The 23785-nt window shown below is 42.5% G+C and overlaps 1 protein-coding gene across 1 annotated transcript; it reads left to right on the top strand.

The window, feature by feature from the left end:
- The first annotated feature begins 1676 nt into the window (after positions 1–1676).
- On the top strand, positions 1677–23785 carry LOC116408370 (vomeronasal type-2 receptor 26-like). The gene is made up of 2 exons (XM_031895144.1): positions 1677–2506; positions 23302–23785. The coding sequence occupies exons 1-2, from the start codon at positions 1677–1679 to the stop codon at positions 23783–23785; spliced, it is 1314 nt and encodes a 437-aa protein (XP_031751004.1).

The raw sequence follows: 23785 nt of genomic DNA, 5'->3' as shown, positions 1-23785 counted from the left end.
CCACATAAATGATGTAAATGTGTTGATTTTGCTGGAGCTGAAATAACAGAAATGTTGATCATATGGGGGTATGTTCCCATTGGGGCCCCTACATGCCACATACTTAGGTAAACCTATACATATTGGGCATCAAACTGTTCAGTGGACCCCTGGCATTCATATTTAGGGTGTTTTATCTTGGTACCTAACACTATGTGGAAGATAAGATGCTGTGAAATGGAAGCTTTGAGGGGATTTTTGGAAATGTCATCAAAATTGCTAACTTTAGAAAAGCTGTGCGGCTTGGTACTTTGGAGTAGAAAGACATAGGTACCCATTTTAGATTTGGGGGAATGTGTACTTTCCAAAAATATATGACTTTCTGGGGTGACTGTACTTTTTACTAGTTTTATCCCACATAAATGATGTAAATGTGTTGATTTTGCAGGAGCTGAAATGACAGAAATGTTAGATCATATAGGGGTATGTTCACATTGGGGCCCCTACATGCCACCTACTTAGGTAAACCTATACATATTGGGCATCAAACTGTTCAGGGGACCCCTGGCATTCATATTTAGGGTGTTTTATTTGTTTACTTTAAGACCTGTAGGAGATAAGATACCATAGACTGGAAGCTTTGAAGCAATTTAAAAAAAAAAAAAATCACAAATTTTGATAAAAACCAATACATTTAGGAAAGCATTGTGACTTGATAGTTTGGAGCAGACAGACAGTTGTGCCTATTCTGTATTCCCCAGAATCTGTTCTTTCCAAAAATGTACAATTTTCTGGGATAAACCTTCTGTTAGTGGAAATTTTGCCCTTGAAATCTAAAGTATGCAGCTTTCTGGAGCAGTGCTTTGGGAATTTGGTAGGTACTGCTGGGAGTTTTTGACCTATACAAGTGAGAAATCTCCATAAAACTATATATATTTGGTATTGGCACATTCAGGAGACATGGGACTTTCCAAATCAGTTGTATATTCGTGCATAAAATAATTTTTGTTTCTGTGTGTTTATATTATGGAAAATTTGTTGTTGTTTTTTTTGCATTTTTAGACATATAGAAGACTATATCTTATTACAGAATTGGAATTACTCAAAAATTCTAACATATTTTGAAAGCTTACCTTATTCTGAAAAAAAAAACCATATATATTGTTTTCCTGGGTAAACTAAAAGTCCCCCCGAGGAAAGGCCCCTAAAGTGAAACAGTGCAAAATATTCAAAAACTGTCTGGTAATACAAGTTCCGCTTTGACCAAAACAGCTGGCAGTAAAAGGGTTAAAGCATTTTTCAGAAATGTTGTGCATAATGTTTTGGGTTTTTTTCCCAGCCCCAATAGCCCCATCTTCTTTTCTGCTGATTCCCTGCATATGGCCTGTGCTGCTACCAGTTACTGAGCTTAGGGACCCACTCACAATATCCTGAATTTACCAGGGCTGTGGACTCAGTATTTTTGATTTAGCTCTTTTTAGTAAAGATAAACCCTGAATATGATAAGGATACTACATACATAAAAGTCTACATGGGACAACAAGAGGATTTTGTTTTTAATTTGCTGTTCTTGACTGATTAAATACATTGTATAGTAATAACATATTTTAGTAATAAAAATTTATAGAATTTCCTTCTTATTTACTTGTCTCCTTGCTTTTTATTCAGACAGCCCAACCTGCACCCAATGTATAGACATGGAATGTCCCAATGAGATGAAGAATCAGTGTTTAGAAAAAAAGAAAGACTTTCTATCTTACACAAATGATGCAATATCCATATTTTTTTCAACAGTCTCTGTTTTGTTTTTCCTTATCACTCAAGTGGTATTAAGAGTCTTCATCATACACCGAGGCACCCCCATAGTGAGAGCCAACAACCGGAGCCTGAGCTTCCTCCTCCTTGTCTCCATCAAGCTGAGCTTCCTCAGTGTGTTTCTGTTCCTCGGTCGCCCTGTGGATATAACCTGCATGCTGCGCATCATCACTTTTGGAATCACCTTCTCCATAGCTGTCTCTTCTCTCCTGGCCAAGACTATCATGGTTTGTGTTGCTTTCAAAGCCACCAAGCCAGGGAGCTCATGGAGAAAATGGCTGGGAGTCAAACTGTCCAATTCTGTAGTCTTGTTCTGCTCATCCATTCAAATAATCATCTGCATGACTTGGTTGGCCATTTCTCCTCCCTTTCAGGAACTGGACATTCACACTTCCCCTGGAACCATCATCATTCAGTGCAATGAGGGCTCAGCTATTGGCTTTTACTCAGTTATTGGGTATATGGGGCTTCTGGCAGCTGTTAGTTTTGTTTTAGCATTTTTAGCTCGGAGCTTACCGGACAGTTTTAATGAGGCCAAGTACATCACTTTCAGCATGCTGCTCTTCTGCAGTGTTTGGATCACAATGATCCCGGCCTATCTGAGCACCAAAGGCAAAAACACTGTGTGTGTGGAGATATTTGCCATACTCACCTCAAGCGCGGGCCTTTTAGCCTGTATATTTCTGCCCAAATGTTACACAATACTACTCAGGCCAGATGTAAATATAAAAACTAATTTGCTTAGAAACAACTAAAAGTAATGTTTGAAACACCATTAATAGTTGTGCTATATACTGTAATGCATAAATATCGTTATTAAACACAAAAATATATCCGTTCCTTATATGCCTCAATTATCAATGCCATTTGTGACACCTGGGGGCACATTTAAGAATTATCAAGCCTTCATGCCAGAGTTCCCAAAGCTTCTGAATACTTTCATCTGAATAACATGATTCGTGCAGGGTTTTATTTTTCCCTGACAAAAATTTAAAAAGTGTGGCACCTCAAACCTGCCAAGCTTTTGAATTTTTTGTTGGCGAAAATAAAAACCCGATTTGCACAAAGCGTGCTATTCGGATGAAAAAAAAATGCAAGAGTTTGGGAACTCTCACATGGTTTAAGGATGTAAATTCTGGAGGCTTGAGCATTGTTAAATGTGCCCCGAAGAGTTGACAGGGAAATTTTATGTTTTTTTTTTTTTTTATAAAACAGTGTAAATAAAAAAAAAACATTTCACTGTGAAAACATTTTTAATATAAATAACATGATAAACAACATTTAGTTTGCAATAAATATACAAATTATTCCTAGTTCCTACTCTTGCCGAGGGTGGGAAAGGCCATTTACTATCTAAGACGTGCCAAGCTGGAATGGCATAAAGGCCTTCTGTTTAATATTAAATACATTTACACTTATGTCAATGTAGGTTTTTAGTCTTTTCTTTAAAGGAGAATGCAAGTCAAAATGTAAAAAGCATACTGCCCAATAGCCCCCATGCTGTTTAGTAAAAACGCCACACTTTTGGCTCACCTAATCACATAGTTACTCACTCACACTTACTTCACATTTTCTAGAACAGGCAGCCATCTCTAAACAGGTATTCTCCCTTCCTTTCCCTCCTTGCTTCATACTGCCCATGTGTTTCATTCCCTCCCCCCTCCCCTCTGCCAGATCCACTTCTGATTGGCTGGTGGGCATGTGTAGCTCAGAAGAGGAGACAGGATCAAGTTACACACATGCTCAGAGAATAGGAAGGCTGCCGCTGGCACCTACAGGAAGGGGAGAGAGATTTCAGTGATGTCACTGTAGGCTTCACACTGCTGTAGGCTGCCAGCGCCATATCTCAGAGAAGCAAGCGGGGATCTGGGAATTTAGATATGCAGTAAGTACTTAAACAGAATGCCTTTAGACTTACTTTTAATTTATATTAACCTTTCACTGTCCTTTAATACATTCAGACTATTCGTGGTTTTTTAGGAATATTATTGAGTATATTCGCATTTGTAGTTTTTCTTGAAAAAATTATATTATATTGCATATATAAATCATTTCATGTGTAATCTCACCATGCCTTTAAGAACCAAAATGCACAAATCATGTTTTAGGCTCTCACAAGCTTTATAGGCTGACCTTGTAGAAATACTGAATATTTGTAATTGTATGTTAGTCTTCCCCAAGGGGCATTATGTGAGTGCAACAAGCTAACTATTGGTTGTGCGGTGTGACATGCTGACTGCCTGTACACACAATTTTGGGGGAATTAGCAATGGTAGGTAGGCAGGCATGCAGAGGATCTGGAGCATAGAGACAGGGACACCACGTCTTCAGGCAAAACACAGGTTTATTTAGGGCCAATTCTTCCCAACAGAAACATAAGACATACAGTTCAGTGTTGTGATCTGTCCCTTCTTCAGGGTTCTCACCTTCCAGGGTTAGTTCCACACTTTGGAACACTCAGGCTTCACATTAAGCCTTGCTGACTCCTCTCAGCACTCATCCATCAGGTCATAACTCCCTGTGCTCCCTGGCAGTGGCAGGAGGCACCCCCAGCTCCTCTGGGAGTTCCTAACACAGGCAGCCCTCCTGCTCTGTGCCCTGCTCTGAGAGTGACCTTCACTCAGTTCAATTCAAACTCCCTTTGTGTAACTCATACAGCCCTTTTATTGGCTGCTCACCTGCAGCCCAATCAGGCAGCTCCCTACAGCTGGCCAAATCAAACTCTTAAAGGGAGATTTACTCCAACACAGCATTACCTGCTGTAAAACCAGGCATTTTACCTGGTGCCATTTGTATCCCCCCATTTGTTTCCCATTACATCTCTCACAGCGGATAAAGAACCTGTCTTCAGGCACTCATACTTCCCTAAGGCTGGTCATCATATTCTCATGAGAGTGCTTGCCTCTCTTTGCCTTCTCTCTTGCCTTCCTGTTTGTGTTTTCAGCTAAGAAACTTACTGAACTTTAGCCTTGTTCAATACTAAGTGGGAAGTGATCATTTACATATTTGCTTCAGTCATGTGTGCCAATTATAAAGAGTCCTCTTAACGCAACATCAATGTCTATGTATCTAAGGGTCCAGTTAAAAATCCTTGACCTCTGTAAACTGGTAACCTGAGTGGAATAGTTCTCTTTATTGGCCCAGGATGGTTATAACAACTTTCTATAATTGTTTTATATAGTGACTGGGAGCACTTGGTTCTTGCTTTTTGACCTCCATTTGCTGAACAAGGTGGTTGTCTGCTGGGGGAGCTTGTGACAAAATGCCCCAGTAAAGAAGATGTGCCCTAAGGAAGTTGAATCAGTTGGGGAACAGGAACCCCATGAATGAGGGATGTAGATAGTTTTAGGTGAGCTCCTGTTATAATACCACTTTCGGAGTCTGGGTCAGGGGACATAAACCTCATGAATGAGGTATGTAGACAGAGGTTTGTGAGCCCCTGTTATAGTACCAGTCAAGTTCTGAGCTCCAACTAAGGTTCCTACTGGAGGTGATTCAGGTCCACTAAAGAGGTTATCTTGCTAAGTCTGTCTACAGGGGTGTCACAGTGTGTTCTGCTCTACAAGTGCTTTACTTCAGTTGCTACATTGGCACTGCTTGTGTACTGCTTTCTGTGTTTGCTAAATAAACATTTTGTTATTTGTTCAAGAAACTCTGACATCCTTAATACTGTTTGTGCAGCAACACCGCTCCCTACCTGCACATACCAAGGCCAATGCTCTGTGTTTGCTACACTAGTACTAGAATTCTAGGCTAAGTAGGGTTTAAAAGACCTACCTCTGTCCATTCATTGGCTAATGTAACCAACCAGTAACATGTATGTATGTTTGTGAGCACATACCAGATGTATGCACTTATATTGGAAATGTTTCATTAAAGGATTATTCAGTGGCAAATATTTTTTTAAATATGTTTTATTTAAGTGAAAGTTTTTACATACTGTAATTTAATGTGATATATATATATATTTAGAGAGTCAGCAATGTCCAGAGGCATAGTTCTCTTTTAACCCTTTCACTGCCAGCCATTTTGATCAAAGCGGAACTTGTATTGCCAGACAGTTTTTGGCTTCTAAATATCTAAAAATGAAAAAAAAAAATCAGATTTTCCATAATATAAACACATATACCAGGAACAGAAATTATTTTATGCATAAAAATACAACTGATTTGGAAAATCCCATGTCTCCTGAACGTGCCAATACCAAATATATATAGTTTTATGGAGATTTCTCACTTGTATAGGTCAAAAACTCCCAGCAGTACACTACCAAATTCCCAAAGCACTGCTCCAGAAAGCTGCATACTTTAGATTTCAAGGCCAAAAATTCCACTAACAGAAAGTTTATCCCAGAAAAGTATACAATTTTGTAATGAACAGATTCTGGGGAATACAGAATAGGCACAACTGTCTGTCTGCTCCAAACTATCAAGTCGCAATGCTTTCCTAAAGTTATTGGTTTTTATCAAAATTTGTGAAATTTGTGAAAATCGCTTCAAAGCTTCCAGTCTATAGTATCTTATCTCCTACAGGTCATAAAGTAACCAAATAAAACACCCTAAATATGAATGCCAGGGGTCCACTGAACAGTTTGATGCCCAATATGTATAGGTTTATCTACTCCAAGGTACCAAGCCACAAAGCTTTTCTTAATTTGGCAATTTTTATGACATTTCCAAAAATTCCCTCAAAGCTTCCACTTGGAGCATCTTATGTCCCATATAGCATTAGGTACCAAGATAAAACACCCTGAATTTGAACGCCAGGGGTCCACTTAACAGTTTGATGCCCAATATGTATAGGTTTACCTAAGTATGTGGCATGTAGGAGCCCCAATGGGAACATACCCCCATATGATCTATCATTTATGTCATTTCAGCTCCTGCAAAATCAACACATTTACATCATTATACGTGGGATAAAGCTAGTAAAAAGTACACTCACCCCAGAAAGTCATATATTTTTGGAAAGTACACATTCCCCCGAATCTGAATGGGTACCCGTGTCTTTCTACCAAGTCGCAAAGCTTATCTAAAGTTAGCAATTTTGATGACATTTCCAAAAATCCCCTCAAAGCTTCCACTTTGCAGCATCTCATATATCACATAGAATTAGGTACCAAGATAAAACACCCTGAATTTGAACGCCAGGGGTCCACTGAACAATTTGATGCCCAATATGTATAGGTTTACCTAAGTATGTGGCATGTAGGTGCCCCAATGGGAACATACCCCCATATGATCTGTCATTTTAGCTCCTGCAAAATCAACACATTTACATCCTTTATGTGGGATAATGCTAAAAAAAAGTACGCTCACCCTAGAAAGCCATGTATTTTTGGAAAGTACACATTCACCTAAATCTATAATGGAAATCTACATTTCTTTTTACTCCAAAGTACCAAGCTGTAAAGCTTTCCTAAGTTTGCTAATTTTTATGATATTTCAGAAAATCGCATAAAAATGTTGCAATTTGCCGCATTTATCTCACACAATTTCTTCCAGATAACGGCAAATAACCCCAAATAGGAACACCTAAGGTCTACTGAACAGTTTGATGCCCAATATACATAGATATACCAAAGTCTGTGGTATGTACTGACCCCAAAATGAAAATAGCGCAAATGGATTTCTCGCCTGCCAACTCAGCTTTTGCACACAGAGCCCCCTCAGCGTATTATGTGCTGTAACCCCCCTAACTGTATAGAAAATCCCAGAAAACCATATCGTTTTGGAAAGTACACATTCTGACAAATCCAACATGGGTAAGGAGTCCTTTCTACACCAAAGTACCAATCTGCAAAGCTTTCCTAAATTTAGTGGTCTTTATGACATTTCTAAAAATTGCCTAAAAATTTTGCAATTTTCCGCATTTATCTCACACAATCTCTTGCGTAAAAAGGCAAATCACCCCAAATAGGAACACCAGAGGCCTACTGAACAGTTTGATACCCAATATGCATAGATATACCCAAGTCTGTGGTATGTACTGACCCCAAAATGAAAATAGCGCATATGGATTTCTCGCCTGCCAACTCAGCTTTTGCATAGAGAGCCCCCCTGTGCAGTAACCCCCCTAACTATACAGAGACCCCCAGGAAACCATATATTTTTGGAAAGTATACATTCTGATGAATTCAAAATAGGTAAAGTTATTTTTGTACACCAAAGTTACACCTGGCAAAGCTATGCTAAAAACAGATCAGGAACACAAATACAGGCATAAAAAATGCAATAAAACCACAAAAATTGTCCAAATCAGTGAAACAACAAGATAAGTCACTTGACAGTGTAATTAGTGGTCAGAATATCTGATCCAATAGTCATGCTGTCAAAAGAAACTAAAAACAAAGTGGCAAAAAAAAATGTGTGTACATATGTAAAAGTTGTGTGACAGTGTGTAAGTGTGTATATAAGTGTGTATGTGTGCCAAAGTGTGCAAAATGTAAAAAAAAGAAAAAAAACTGTTCTAAACTGTGTGCTGTATGTGTGTGTAAATACATGTAATTGTAAGCGTGTGTAAGTGTGTATAATAGTGTAAAGAAAGGGCACTTACCAGTCCTGAAGCTTGATGGTTGAATAGATTGCTGGAGGGGTCCTCAGTGGTCCTCGCTGGAGGGGGGGAAGCAGGGAGAGCCGAAGGTAAAGCAGCAGATGCGATCGCATCTGCTGCTTGGAGATCGGTCCTGCCATGATCACATGGCAGGGCTGACATGACAGCCCCCCTGGCTCCTTGCCCAGGGGGCTGTCATCGCTCAGAACTCTCTGCAGAAGTGGCATCTTTAACTGCCAAACAACGTGCGAGGCACGTTGTTGGCAGTTAAAGCCTTTTTCTGCAACAATGTGCCAGGCACGTTGTTGGCAGTTAACAGGTTAAGGGATATTTCCATTTGTTTTGCAAATATATCACATACTGTTTTTCAGCACATTAATGGCAGCACATTGGGTTAAACTGAAAGTATTTGTGAATATCTGACAATTAAGCTGAAAAATAAAATTTGGAAACAGAAAAAATGTTGCCAGGAAATAACCAGTTGGTTTATCTTGATTTTTTTATTTACCATTCCCAGAATAAAGCAGAGCTCCCCCAGATGCCGGTGTCTATATTCATTCTACTGTGCAAATCCTCTCTCTGCTCTCTATAAAATGAGGGTTGGATGAGCCGGGCCCCTTACTCTGTTCTACACACACAGCCCAACCCTGGGGCCCCTGTGTCTCTCTGTGCCACTGACTGTTACTGGGGCAAATCCTCTCTCTGCTCTCTATAAAATGAGGGTTGGATGAGCCGGGCCCCTTACTCTGTTCTACACACACAGCCCAACCCTGGGGCCCCTGTGTCTCTCTGTGCCACTGACTGTTACTGGGGCAAATCCTCTCTCTGCTCTCTATAAAATGAGGGTTGGATGAGCCGGGCCCCTTACTCTGTTCTACACACACAGCCCAACCCTGGGGCCCCTGTGTCTCTCTGTGCCACTGACTGTTACTGGGGCAAATCCTCTCTCTGCTCTCTATAAAATGAGGGTTGGATGAGCCGGGCCCCTTACTCTGTTCTACACACACAGCCCAACCCTGGGGCCCCTGTGTCTCTCTGTGCCACTGACTGTTACTGGGGCAAATCCTCTCTCTGCTCTCTATAAAATGAGGGTTGGATGAGCCGGGCCCCTTACTCTGTTCTACACACACAGCCCAACCCTGGGGCCCCTGTGTCTCTCTGTGCCACTGACTGTTACTGGGGCAAATCCTCTCTCTGCTCTCTATAAAATGAGGGTTGGATGAGCCGGGCCCCTTACTCTGTTCTACACACACAGCCCAACCCTGGGGCCCCTGTGTCTCTCTGTGCCACTGACTGTTACTGGGGCAAATCCTCTCTCTGCTCTCTATAAAATGAGGGTTGGATGAGCCGGGCCCCTTACTCTGTTCTACACACACAGCCCAACCCTGGGGCCCCTGTGTCTCTCTGTGCCACTGACTGTTACTGGGGCAAATCCTCTCTCTGCTCTCTATAAAATGAGGGTTGGATGAGCCGGGCCCCTTACTCTGTTCTACACACACAGCCCAACCCTGGGGCCCCTGTGTCTCTCTGTGCCACTGACTGTTACTGGGGCAAATCCTCTCTCTGCTCTCTATAAAATGAGGGTTGGATGAGCCGGGCCCCTTACTCTGTTCTACACACACAGCCCAACCCTGGGGTCCCTGTGTCTCTCTGTGCCACTGACTGCTGCTGGGGGAACTCTCCAACCCTCTGCCTTACATGGGGCTGCACTGAGCTACAAGGAGGAAAATGCTGTGGCACAAAGTTAAATGCAATTTCCTAAAAGTGCTGATCTACATTATAACCCTGTGTGTAGAACCCTGTGTATCTGGGCCCATCAATGATGCCTGCCGCCTACAGATCATTAAAGCAGTTGAGGAATATGAATATATTCAAGAAGGAGATATCATGATTGGAGGGGTGATGGCTGCACATTTAACTACATTTCTCACAATTCTTCCAGGGGAAATTTCCAAGAGATTGCTTTGTTATGAGTAAGTATCAATTTTTTTCTGGCACAAGTTAGAAGAGAAAGGGCTCATTGTTGGCAGTAGGGTCCCTGCCTAGACGTAAGGGCAGGTATGGGTTGATATATTACAGGAACATTGTGATTGAACTCAATTAGATGCCTAGCGGAGCTACAGTATAGCTGCTTCATGGGGAGTCAGGACCAGCTGGGATTCAAACTCTGGTGTATATATTTCTGGGACTGTGAACTTACCAACAGAGCCACTGGAGGCTCTTATGGTTGAACCTGATTAGTTCTACCTATGTACCTCTTATTCCTGCTTTCTGCTCCCTTTCCTTAGCCTACCTTTATTAGCCCCATGTGTAACTCATCACTTAGTTAAAACCCTTTAGAAGCCTTCTCTGGCTATTACTCTTTGCTTGGTCTTTGAGTTTACCAGATGGGGGTCCCGGGCCCCCCATCTGGTTCACAGTTCATGAGTCCTTGCCTAGTTTCTTGTTCCTGTACTCCTGTGCCCCTCCTTGACCTGTTCTTGTGGATCTCTTGGTTTTGACCTTGGCCTGATCTTCGACTTTTCTTGCCAGCTGCCTGGCCTGATCACTGGATTCAGTTTCTGCCTGCTGAGTGCTCCTGTCGCTGGGCTTTATATTTGTTTATATTTTCACCTTGCACCAGTTGCTTTTCTGTTATTTTGTCTCTATTAAAACATTGCAATCACGTAATCATGGCTTCATGCCTCGGTTCTGCTATTTGGGGTATACCCCAGGTTACCCAGTATACAGATTCCGATTTCATTGCTTCTCCTCAGTATCTGAACGTAACAGGGTGTAATTGTATAGTGTTATTTGTTTCAATAAATCAATAGAGCTATTCCAGTAGACCTTGATTTTAGGGAACTTCACCAGATGTGCTGCCACCATATAATCTTTAGCATGTACAGTATGTTTGACACTAAACCCAACCATAAATTTGTCCCACATAATTACACATGGAAACCAATTGACCAATGAGAATGCTGATTCCCAGCACTGTGTCAGGCCCCTTGCTGGTACCTTACATATAGAGATAATGATGGCATTTTCCCGTCATTATATGGCACAGGAATCAGACATGGGGATTAAACTTTGGCACATGCCGAAGGGTTGTTAAGAACTTTGTAGCTTTTTAATATTCTTGTATTTCCCTGGGTATTTACAGTAACATAATTCCAGAAATGTCATTGTACTCCATTTTGTCAGATTATGCTATTCTATGACGTTGACCATACTTGTAGAATTAGGAATTTTTTATGTTATACACCGACAATTTAGCAAAACTGCAGAAAATTTAGCGAAATGTGGCTACCCCGTGACTTTTTGATACGACTGCGACTTTTCTTTGATGTGACCACAACTTTTTTCACCGGACCACAACTTTTTCCTCACTTACAAATTTCTCTTGTGACAAAGTTTTGTGACAAAAATTTGCCAATGGCAAAATACGATTTCTCAGCAAATCCATACCTGGGGAAAAATTTCGCTCATCACTAGATATGGATCTTAAACTAGAGGAATCATTTGACCATTTTAGAGATCATGCAGCTGGTTGGTTGAGTAGTCAGACTAATTCTTATCCTCCAAATATGGAGAAACATTCAGAAAGCTTTGGAGGAGAAAATATTAAGGATTTTTTAAAAATTTATTTTATAATAAATACAATGACAAGCAAATTATGTAGTATCCATATAGGATAAAGCCACATAAAAATAACATGAACATATAATATAGGAATTTATTACATATAATATAGAAAAAAAAAAAATTTTATGGGACAGAGTTGCTCATCACTACTATCCTGTCTACCACAGAATTTCCCGCTGCACCCTCCCCCCCACTCCTAGTTTAAAATCTCCCAGCCCGCTAGCCATCTTTTCCCCCAAAGCAGCTGCCCCATCATCATTGAGGTGCCCCCCATCCCTGGCAAAGAGCCTGTAGCCGACTGAGAAATCAGCCCAGTTCTGGAGAAACCCAAAGCCCTCCTCCCTGCACCAATCTCTCAGCCACGCATTAATCTCCCTAAGCTCCCGCTGCCTTCTTAATGTTGCTCGTGGCACAGGTAATATCTCTGAGAAAATTACCTTGGAAGTCCTCGCCCTCAACTTATCCCCCAGTATTTTAAAATCGTTCTTGAGAACTTCCCCCCTCCTCTAACTTTGCCATTGGTACCTATGTGTACCCCCAACCGCCGGGTCTTCCCCAGCCCCTCCCAACAATTTGCCCACTCGTTCCACCACATGCCGAACCCTAGCACCAGGCAAGCAACACACAGTTCGGCATGTAGGGTTTTTGCGACAAATTACCCTATCCACCTTTCTAATAATTGAATCCCCTACAACTATAGCCTGCCTTCCCTTCCTAGCACTATTCCCCCCACCTGTAGTAGAGGTGCCGGCTCCCAGGGGGCTCTGAGAGTCAGCCTGCCCCATACATGCCAGCTCAGAGCTGCCCCCCAGCATCTTCACCTAAAGCGGCAAATCTGCTGGTTTGTACAAGCTGTGACCCAGCCCCCCTACCCTTGTTTCCCCTACTGCCCCTCTTAACTGTCACAAATTTGTCTCCCTCATTAACCTCCACTGTCCCTTCTCCACCCCCCACTACACCGGCCCCTGCCAGTGGTTGCTCAGTGAGCCTCCTGTTCTCCCACATGTTTGCAGCCCCCTTGTATGTATGTATGTATAACTTTATTTATAAAGTGCCACAAGGGTACGCAGCGCTGTACAGTCTTACAGAATACAAAATTACACACAGGGAGGATGAGTGATATAATAAATAAATACAATAAATACATATATGGATATATATATATATAAGTGCCATGTGGTATGAGACACAGTAGGAAGGAGGTCCCTGCCCCGTAGAGCTTACAATCTGAGTGGTTGGGTAACATACAGGCACAAACTGGAAGGTAAGAGTGCACCAGGTATGGGCATTTGCCCTTAAGCGCAGGACTGGGCAAAATAATGTATTAGTGCTCCAGAAGGTAACAGCTGAATTTTTTCTTAAAGAGAGTGGGTGAGTGTTCCCTACGGAGGGATTCAGGGATAGAGTTCCAGAGGTAAGGGGCAGCGAGATAGAAAGGGTTAAGATGAGAGAGCGCAGTGGGTGTGGATGGTGTAAAGAGACGGAGGCTCTGAGAGGAGCGGAGGAGACGACCAGGAACATGTAGGGAGACCAGTGAAGTAATGTAGTGAGGAGCAGAGGAGGGAAGGGCTTTGAATGTCAGCAGAAGGATTCTGTAAGCTCCTTTGCTTGACAGGCAGCCATGCTAGTGAGCTTAATTGAGGCTGAGCAGGATCCCTCTTAGGAGAGAGCAGGAGGATCCTGGCAGCAGAGTTTAAGATTGATTGCAGGGGAGAGAGGTGGGAGTCTGGGAGGCCCTCAGTGCTGCCAGTCCCCCCCTTAGATTCTGCACCTCAGATTCCAAGAGGAAAACCCACCTGCATCTCTCACAAGTAAATGCTGAGGAACTGCTGCTCCAGGACCACATACATGTCCCCAGATACACCAGCAATCATACTGGGACCCATATTGCCACTGGTACCCATGTGTGTAATTCCTCCTATAGTGCCTTTATAGATTTAAACGCCTTTTTGTTTTAACACCTACCAAACACTTAATTCACATGCAACACTCACTGGGCAGTCTGTAACTTATTCAGGTTCAAACAAACAACTTGTCTAACAAAGAGATAGTTTGGAGGACATTTTCAGGTGAAGTGTATTACACCCAAAGTGGAATCTTCTAATGGGGTACATTAATTTTATGCAAGGTTTCAGATTTGTATCCTTTGTCTGATGAAAAGATGCCATGGTGCTTTGCTATAACCAGATCTACATTATTCAGTTTCAGTGAACAGAATGTTAAACACTTTTTGGACTTGCGATTTGCTGTTGAGCAAACTAACAAGGATCCGGCCCGGTTACCCAACCTGACCCTGGGGTACCATATATATAATTCCTGTGGGGACCCCCGGAAGGCTGTGAGGAGCGTATTACAGATATTATCTGGTACCAGGGAGCCGGTTCCCAATTACTCCTGTGTGGGAAAGAGACACATTGCTGGGTTTATTGGGGATCTCACCTCAGAGACAACTGTACCCATAGCCCAGATTCTGACTCTCTATGGATATTCCCAGGTGAGAGAAACAGTGTTTATTAGAATAAACATGAAGAAAATATTGAATCTGTGGGCAGAAAAGAGGTAATGGCTTTGGAGATAAATATCTTTTTGGCAAGGAGAAACTTACAGTACTATGAATGTGAACTTATACCTTGTAGTCATGTCTAAATCATTTGAACCCTACTATAGTTTATATAAATACCCCGCTGTGTAGCCCCGGGGGCAGCCGTTCCTGCACTGGTACAGCTGGGGTGTTTGCTACAGAAACCCTACTATAGTTTATATAAATACCCCGCTGTATAGCCCCGGGGGCAGCCATTCCTGCACTGGTACAGCTGGGGTGTTTGCTACAGAAACCCTACTATAGTTTATATAAATACCCCGCTGTGTAGCCCCAGGGGCAGCCGTTCCTGCACTGGTACAGCTGGGGTGTTTGCTACAGAAACCCTACTATAGTTTATATAAATACCCCGCTGTGTAGCCCCGGGGGCAGCCATTCCTGCACTGGTACAGCTGGGGTGTTTGCTACAGAAACCCTACTATAGTTTATATAAATACCCTGCTGTGTAGCCCCGGGGGCAGCCATTCCTGCACTGGTACAGCTGGGGTGTTTGCTACAGAAACCCTACTATAGTTTATATAAATACCCCGCTGTGTAGCCCCAGGGGCAGCCATTCCTGCACTGGTACAGCTGGGGTGTTTGCTACAGAAACCCTACTATAGTTTATATAAATACCCGCTGTGTAGCCCCGGGGGCAGCCATTCCTGCACTGGTACAGCTGGGGTGTTTGCTACAGAAACCCTACTATAGTTTATATAAATACCCCGCTGTGTAGCCCCGGGGGCAGCCGTTCCTGCACTGGTACAGCTGGGGTGTTTGCTACAGAAACCCTACTATAGTTTATATAAATACCCCGCTGTGTAGCCCCGGGGGCAGCCATTCCTGCACTGGTACAGCTGGGGTGTTTGCTACAGAAACCCTACTATAGTTTATATAAATACCCCGCTGTGTAGCCCCGGGGGCAGCCATTCCTGCACTGGTACAGCTGGGGTGTTTGCTACAGAAACCCTACTATAGTTTATATAAATACCCAGCTGTTTAGCCCCGGGGGCAGCCGTTCCTGCACGGCAACTTTTTGGCCACGCCCACTTTTGTGACCATGCCCCAATTAACACACCCCATTTTTTTTTAAAAATACTCCTTTTATATAGTTGAAATGATGGGATCAGATGCAAATGTGCTATACCCTCATACTGTACTACCTAAGGAAGCCCACAGAGCCCCCCATACACAGTGCCCTTCATACACAGAGCCCCCCCATATACAGTACCCCCATACACAGTACCCTTTATATACAGTACCCTTTATACACAGAGCCCCCCCATACACAGTGCCCCCTCATACACAGAGGCCCCCCAAACACAGAGGCCCCCCATACACAGAGCCCCCATACACAGAGACCCCCATATACAGTGCCCCCCAAACACAGTGCCCCCCCAAACACAGTACCCCCCTACACAGAGGCCCCATACACAGAGGCCCCCCAAACACAGAGCCCCCCATGCACAGAGCCCCCCATACACAGAGCCCCCCAAACACAGAGCCCCCCAAACACAGAGCCCCCATACACGCTCTGACTCCTTCCGCTGCTTCTCTCCTGTGGCTCCCCTGGCCCTTTTATAAGGTTGCACCCCGTGTGTACGTGTGACGTCATTACGCATGGGCGCAACCTTATAAAAGGGCCAGTGACCGCCGGAGAAGGAGCCACATGAGAGAAGCAGCGCAAGGAGTCGGATTGCTCATCCCGCTGTCACGGATCCTTCTATGAATGTCCCGCATTTCCGTAATCTATTACGAAAATGCGGGACATTCAGGGAACTATCCGGGACAGCGGGATGAGCTATAGAAAGCGGGACTGTCCCGCTTAAAGCGGGACAGTTGGGAGGTATGGCTGGGGTGTTTGCTACAGAAACCCTACTATAGTTTATATAAATACCCCGCTGTGTAGCCCCGGGGGCAGCCATTCCTGCACCGGTACAGCTGGGGTGTTTGCTACAGAAACCCTACTATAGTTTATATAAATACCCTGCTGTGTAGCCCCGGGGGCAGCCATTCCTGCACTGGTACAGCTGGGGTGTTTGCTACAGAAACCCTACTATAGTTTATATAAATACCCCGCTGTGTAGCCCCGGGGGCAGCCGTTCCTGCACTGGTACAGCTGGGGTGTTTGCTACAGAAACCCTACTATAGTTTATATAAATACCCCGCTGTGTAGCCCCAGGGGCAGCCATTCCTGCACTGGTACAGCTGGGGTGTTTGCTACAGAAACCCTACTATAGTTTATATAAATACCCCGCTGTGTAGCCCCGGGGGCAGCCATTCCTGCACCGGTACAGCTGGGGTGTTTGCTACAGAAACCCTACTATAGTTTATATAAATACTATATAATACTGTAATTGCTTCCATTTTAAGATTGCAAAGTATTTCAGAAGGCAAAAATGAAAAAAAAATCTTAGTTTAGTACCTGAAGTACTTAAAGTAAAGCAGTTTCATGTTATGTCAGTATTACAAGAATAACTGTAAAGATCTATTTGAGATTTTATAAAAACCTGAGGTGGATGTTTAAAGGACATGTAAAGTGTAGTTCCTAGGGGGGGGCAAAATGTTAGGCACCCCCCAGAAAAATAATTTTTTTCCCTGTTGTTTGCTCCTGTTAGGAGAAAACTGCACCAGTCTCTAGAAAAACCTGTCTTAGCACCGCCATTTTACTGCGTCCCAGACTTCCCCTGTAGCTATTCCAGTTCACGGATACATCTGCATCTATCTCACTGGGGTGTGGGGTGTTAGGCACCCCCCAATGAAATAGATTGCTATGTTTTTGTTCTCCAGGCTGGTGCTCCTGTTAGGAGAGAACCACACCTGTCTGTCTCAGTGCCAAACTGGCATTTCATAACATTATTTTCTTACTGCTTGGCATTCTGGGCATGCACAGTAGAGTCAATCTGATTGCGCGACAAATGCATTTCGCTAGTTTTATGAACTTTTCCTCTTTTTTTTTTCTCATAAAAAAACACGGGGGACAACCGCCGACCCTGTGATTACGACTATAACCAAGATATGGATGGTCCTCAATGGAATTCCTTACTTATATTCTCTTTTTTCTTTCTTTTTTCTAAATATCCTGGTTTCTATCCAGCATTTCACTAATAACCTCCTACTGTCTTACTGTTCCTTTTTCTTTTTTCTATTCTATCTTCTATTATTCGCTATCAGACAGTTATATAATTGGTGAATTGCTAACCAACGCCAAACCATTTGCACAATAAGTGATGCATTGTTTTCTTTTTTTTTTACTTTTTGCTTTGTTTTTTATACCCCATGTACAAGTGAAAACAACTGTAATAATGTTGTTGTAAACTTTATTTTACGTCACCGATAGAAAAAGTTAGAAATAAAAAACCGCGGGGGACAAAGAAAAAAGACATGGGCGACCAAAAAGACGCAGACGACAAAAAAATTGTGCAACAAATGTGTTTTCTTGATTTTTTTACCATTTCATTATGGCAAAGCAAAATGGGACAGATTCACTCATCACTACTAATGTGTATACCCTACTGTGCATGCACAAACAGGATTTTGCCTGGGACGCTGGTGGAAAGGTAAGTAAAATGGTGGAGCAGCACTAAGACAGATTTTTTCAACGCTGGTGCAATTCTCACCTAACAGGGGCACCAGCCTGGGGAAAAGTGATCTATTTCACTTGGGGTTACCTAACATTTTGGCACCTACAGTGAAATAGCCTTTACATGTCCTTTAATGGTATCTGCTAAGTAAGAACTCCATCAGTGTGTAGCCTTCTCTCTATCCCTACAGATCAGTTATGGAGCTACAGACCCAGAGCTCAGTGACAGAATCACCTTCCCATACTTTTTCAGCACAGCACAAAGCAGTAAAGCTGAGTTTTATGCTTTAGGGCAATTATTCGGACATTTTGGCTGGACCTGGGTTGGAATAATTACATCTGATGATATGAGTGGGGAGGAAGAATATAAGCTCCTGGCCAAGTATCTCTCCAGCGCCGGCATCTGCATAGAGTTCACATTAAGACTACAAAGTGATGAATTACAGGGCAAAGTTGATCAGCACAATAAAGTCATTTCAAGCTCCTCTTCAAGTGTCATAATATTTTGTGGAAGAGTGATTTTATCTATTTTTTTCCGATTATTGGATGATATCAAGCAGGACACTGAGAAGACAGTAATCCTTTCATCAAACTGGGGAGCTAATGATGTGATTATCTGGTACAGAAAACAATTATTTAATTGCAGTCTGGTCCTTGTGCCCGGGTACCATTATGATCTGGATACTCCTGAAATGAGGAGCTTTTTAGAGAATTCCCATCCTTCTAATTACCCAGGAGACAAGTTACTTGAAGATATATGGATGCATCTTTTTCTTTGTTTGTCAGGAGACCCAGATAAGAACAAGTGGCATGAATATTTTTTGACACACATACTTCAAAACTGCACTGGGCAGGAGGGTATTACAGACCCTCTCCCTTTTGAAGGTCAATACAGCTCACCCCGAGTGCATCTGGCAGTTGATCTGATGACTCGGGCTCTACATGATATGAATATAAATAAGAAATATGTAACAAACAGAGAAACATTCCTATATAAGCCCCAGGTCATAAAGGTAAGTAGTGATAAGGGGATCTGTTCTGTTTCACTTCTCCGGCGGAAAATTTGTGAAATGCCGAAAATGGCAGCAATTTTTTTTGACGGGGGCAACAATATTTTGTTGAGTGGCAAAATTTTTGCACCTGTTTCGTGAAACATTCAGCCTATGGTGAAACACCATGAATCCATGCCTGGCGAATAATTTTGCTCATAACTAAAGGTAAGTGCAGGGGCATTTTTAGTGTATGTGCCAACCTGAAGTGACCTGGTGGATACTGCCCCCCAAGTTTTCCTGCATCACAGCAGGAAAAAGATCTGAATTTCAGCTTTTGAAGTTAGATGGGATCTGCTTTTTTTCTCAACCCACCTTATGGCAACAGCATCCCTGGGAAAGTGGGTATGTATACGAGGAAGGAACTTATCTTTGGCCTCCCCCCATATTGGATGCCGCTGTAAAGAACGTTGCTGTGAACATCGATATCTGCTGTTGCTGTTTTTAATAATTTGTCACTTTATCTCTATATTTTTTTCCACTTTGATGTAATCAAAAGTGTTGGAGAATGCAGCAATATTTATTTATTTCATTTAATTTGAAATGGGCCTAACTGCTAGAGGTTACAACGGCATATAATTCTAAAACATAAATAGTAATTCACAGGGCACAGGGTCCTTGATCAAAATAGCCCTAAACTCAGTGCACTAAAACAAGACTATGGCTCAGTATTGCCTGAGCTTATTAATAACCAAATTATTTTTCCTAGCACTGAACAAATCTGTCCTTTATCCCCCTGTTTGATTTCACTGTAATATAATAACTCCAAAATGGCACCATGTTGGCCACTTCATGGCACATCAACAGATAACTGTGATGCGGAGCCGCAGCTTTGCACAAATTAGCAGAACAATAGAAAGGTCCCCATACAGTGTTTGGCCCCTTGAACACTCTGAGCATTTGGCCTGTGGGCAGATCTGTCAGAGAGAGTAGGACATGGGCCCATGTATGTCCAACTAAAACAAAGAGCCAAGGGAAGAGAAAGACAGATAGGCAGAGGCACCATTGTTATTGTGTTTGAAAATAAAACTAATTTTGTATAGAACCTGGATAGAAAGAGTAAATCAGTAATCAATACAGAATAATAGCACTGACGTAATTAGCAAGAAAAAAATTAGTTTTTTCTTTGACGAGAAAAGCTTATCTCCTATTTCAGTTCTAGATTTTCCCATAGAGCCAGGTGCAATTCTTCCCCCACAAAACGTATCTTACTGTTTATCACATAAAAACTCTATTAAAGTCTATGGGAAACAATGGATCTGAATTAGGAATAAACCATAAGATTACATTTTCTCATGCAACTGAATCTGGCCCTAAATTTCTTATGGACCAATTCATTTATTATTATCATTATTATTATTATTATGAACATTTATTTATAAAGTGCCAACATATTCCGCAGTGCTGTACAATAGGTTTTCACTTTGATCTCTCAAGTGGCTAATATGGTGCTGCTATGATTTATACTTTACATAATAATATTAGCTAAAGGCAGAACAAGGGAAAGCAAAAATTCTGGTATTACAGTAGATCTTACTGTAGGGGTTTGCTAAAATGGGCCCCACATGATGTATACCCCTAGGATAGGCCCCGGGAGGGTAATGGTTAAGGTACAATGGGTATAGCCTGGTATATCTATAGTTAATGGGGAGTATCCCCGCAGTTCGGGTTATGGCCACAGGGTGGTGCATAGGCCCATATAAGGGAAACAGCCATGTGCTGGGAGCCATCTTAAGTTGGGAGCCTCTAGAGAGAGGAGCTCCCCTGTGAGTTAGTAGTTTCCCTGTGTTAGGACACTCTAGGAGTGCCATGTAGGGAGTGGTAGGTAAGAATGGGCCGCATTGCCCCTCCAGGAGTGTAGAGGGATTAAGATCCCACCAGCATTACATCAGCTGGAAGTTTAGGGCACACAGTGTGTAGGTAATGGAGAGATAGTCTCCAAGAGAAAGAGGATCCTGCTAAAGAGTAGCCTGGGTGTAGTACCGGGGGTGAGTCTCTGTGGAGGGTCTGCTTGGCGAGAGTACCGGGGAGAGCCCTAAGAGAGGGTCTCTTGGCGTGTAGTACCGGAGGGACCTCCTAGAGGAGATCATTCTGGCGTGAGTACCCTGGGTACCTTTGAGCGAGGGTCTTGTGCATTGATGTAACCTGTGGATGTGCCCTGACTGTCTGATGATACACTCCTGGAGAGGTCTGCCCAATAAAGATCAATCTGTTCATTTGCAATCTGCTGTATTCCGTGTGTGTGTACCCAGGACCACTACAACTGGTAAGGAGTTACCCCAGGGAGGGGCAAATCAGCCTGCAGCCAGTGGATCCTATTGAGGGGTTAATACACTACATCAGTTCCCAGGGTGGGAGTTGTAGTTCTCCCATAGCAGAGCCCTGGGTGGAGGCACGCCATTATCAAAGAAATCCCTGCTTCCCCCATAGTAAGCGGGGCTCAGGACTCCTGGAAGCGCCAACCAGTGACATATCAGCAGGTAGTGCCACAACTGTTTATAAAGTGGGCTACATTACTCTAGGGTATCAAGGTCCCTAACGCAGTGTAAAGAGTAGGCCTATTGTGTTATTTATTTTAAAAATTTCCACCAAAAAGCAAACTTTGTTTTTTTTTGTTTTTTTTTTGGTGAGTTGCACCGTTATTTGAAGAAACATTTTAAACCCAAAACCTCCCTGTTGGATGAAAATAAAGAGTATGTCACTCGATATCAGATCTATAACAACTTTTTTACTCTCGATGAAAAGTTGATCAGGAACTTTGTTGGCGAGTTCTCCCCTTGGGCACCAGTAGACCAGCAGCTCAATATAACCTCAATGGCAATTCCATGGAAGACAACAGACAACACAGTAAGATTCTTTTTTTCTTTCTGCTCTACAGTGTCCAACAAACTGCATTTAACTCACAAGCTATGCAGAATTTCCTGGGTCTCATAAGCTATGACTCACTTTTAGTGATATTCGGAGACAATTGGTCTTCATTTTTTATTTTTTATGTTTATTTTAATTCTTTTTTTTCAGCAGCAATCCTGTTTGGGATTCTGCAATCTAGTTGCTTGTGTGCAGTTTACTCTGGGCACAAGCAGGTTTCCGGTTACTGGCTTCAATGGGACATATTAACTAAAGGGTTAAATTGTTAATTTGTTTTTGCCAAAACTGATATTTCATCAAGGAATTGTCAATATACATATATCCAAATATGTCAAAGTCTAGGGACTATACCTTACTAGCACTTACATGTGTACTTTTGCATGGTATGTACAATAAACCATCCAAAGAACAACAATTTATCAAAACCACTTTTTGCTTCCAGCCTTTACTAGAATTTTTTGGCCACACACTTTTTGATGCTAAAAATCATGCTTTTAAATAATTACTTGAAAACACAATGTTTTATTATTTATAAAGTGTAAAAACCAAGAAAAACACTAATACAACACATCTAGTGATGTCACATAGAAGTCAATAAGGGCTGTCCTAAGTAATCTTTATTTAATCAGTGGTTTAAAAAATTGCAATTTTTTTTTTCATTTGTAAATGCACAATTTTTTTTTAATAAAATTAGGATTTCAAGGTTTTTATATTGGTTACACACTTTTAAACATTCATGCTTTTTATATTTGGATCGTTTCTGCCAAATGTAAGAATATTTTATTTTTTATATTTCAATAGTTTTTATTGAAGGTTTTTCATTTTATAAACATATACAGAAGGGAAAATATAGTTGGTTGTACATTTCCGTTTATACAGATTTAATATCAGGTTTGTAATGTTATATTTATTTAATATACCGTATATACTCGAGTATAAGCCGACCCGAATATAAGCCGAGGTACCTAATTTTACCTAAGAAAACTGGAAAAACGTATTGACTCGAGTATAAGCCTAGGGTGGGAAATGCAGCAGCTACTGCTAAGTTTCAATAATAAGTTTTTTCTACACATCGAAAAGCAAAACTGATACCATAAGAAATTCCAATTATCAAAACTTCTGCTTACCTCATATCTTCCTACATGCCCTCTCAGCCAATAAATTCTGTAAATTCTAATACCATTTTGTAAGATACAACTTACTGTGCTGTGATTCTCTTTTATTCAAAACAACATTTTGCGTTGCTGTAGCGAGCATGCAGACACGTCGCACTGCCGGCAACTCACCACCCCCGTGTCACCCGAGCACTCTCCTACAGACTGCATGCAGGCAGGTCGCGTGGGCAGCAAAACCCTCACACCCCCGTGTGTCACCCCAGCGCTGACTCTTATCAATTGCATGCAGGCAGGTCGCGCCAGCGGCATCCCCCCCATCACCCGAGCACTATCTCCTACTGACTACATGCGTGTCACCCGAGCACTGTCTCTTGTGGACTGCATGCAGGCAGGTCGCGCCGCCGGCATCAACCTCCCTCCCCCGTGCCTCTCCTACCAATGTGCACGTCGCCTGCATGTCACTCTCTGTCCTATGTCGCGCCTCCGGATGCTGTCCCGAGCTCGCACAATCCTGCCGAACTTACTAGTACCGGCGCATCAGTTGCAGGCACGTCACGCCCGAGTACCCCCCTCCCTCTGCGTGTGCGTGACGTGCCTGCAACTGATGCGCCGGTACTAG

The sequence above is a fragment of the Xenopus tropicalis genome, chromosome 1, assembly GCF_000004195.4.
Source record: "Xenopus tropicalis strain Nigerian chromosome 1, UCB_Xtro_10.0, whole genome shotgun sequence".
NCBI classification, from domain to species: Eukaryota; Metazoa; Chordata; class Amphibia; order Anura; family Pipidae; genus Xenopus; species Xenopus tropicalis.
Note: the sequence above shows the minus strand (reverse complement) of the source record. Positions and strands in the feature narration are given on the sequence as shown.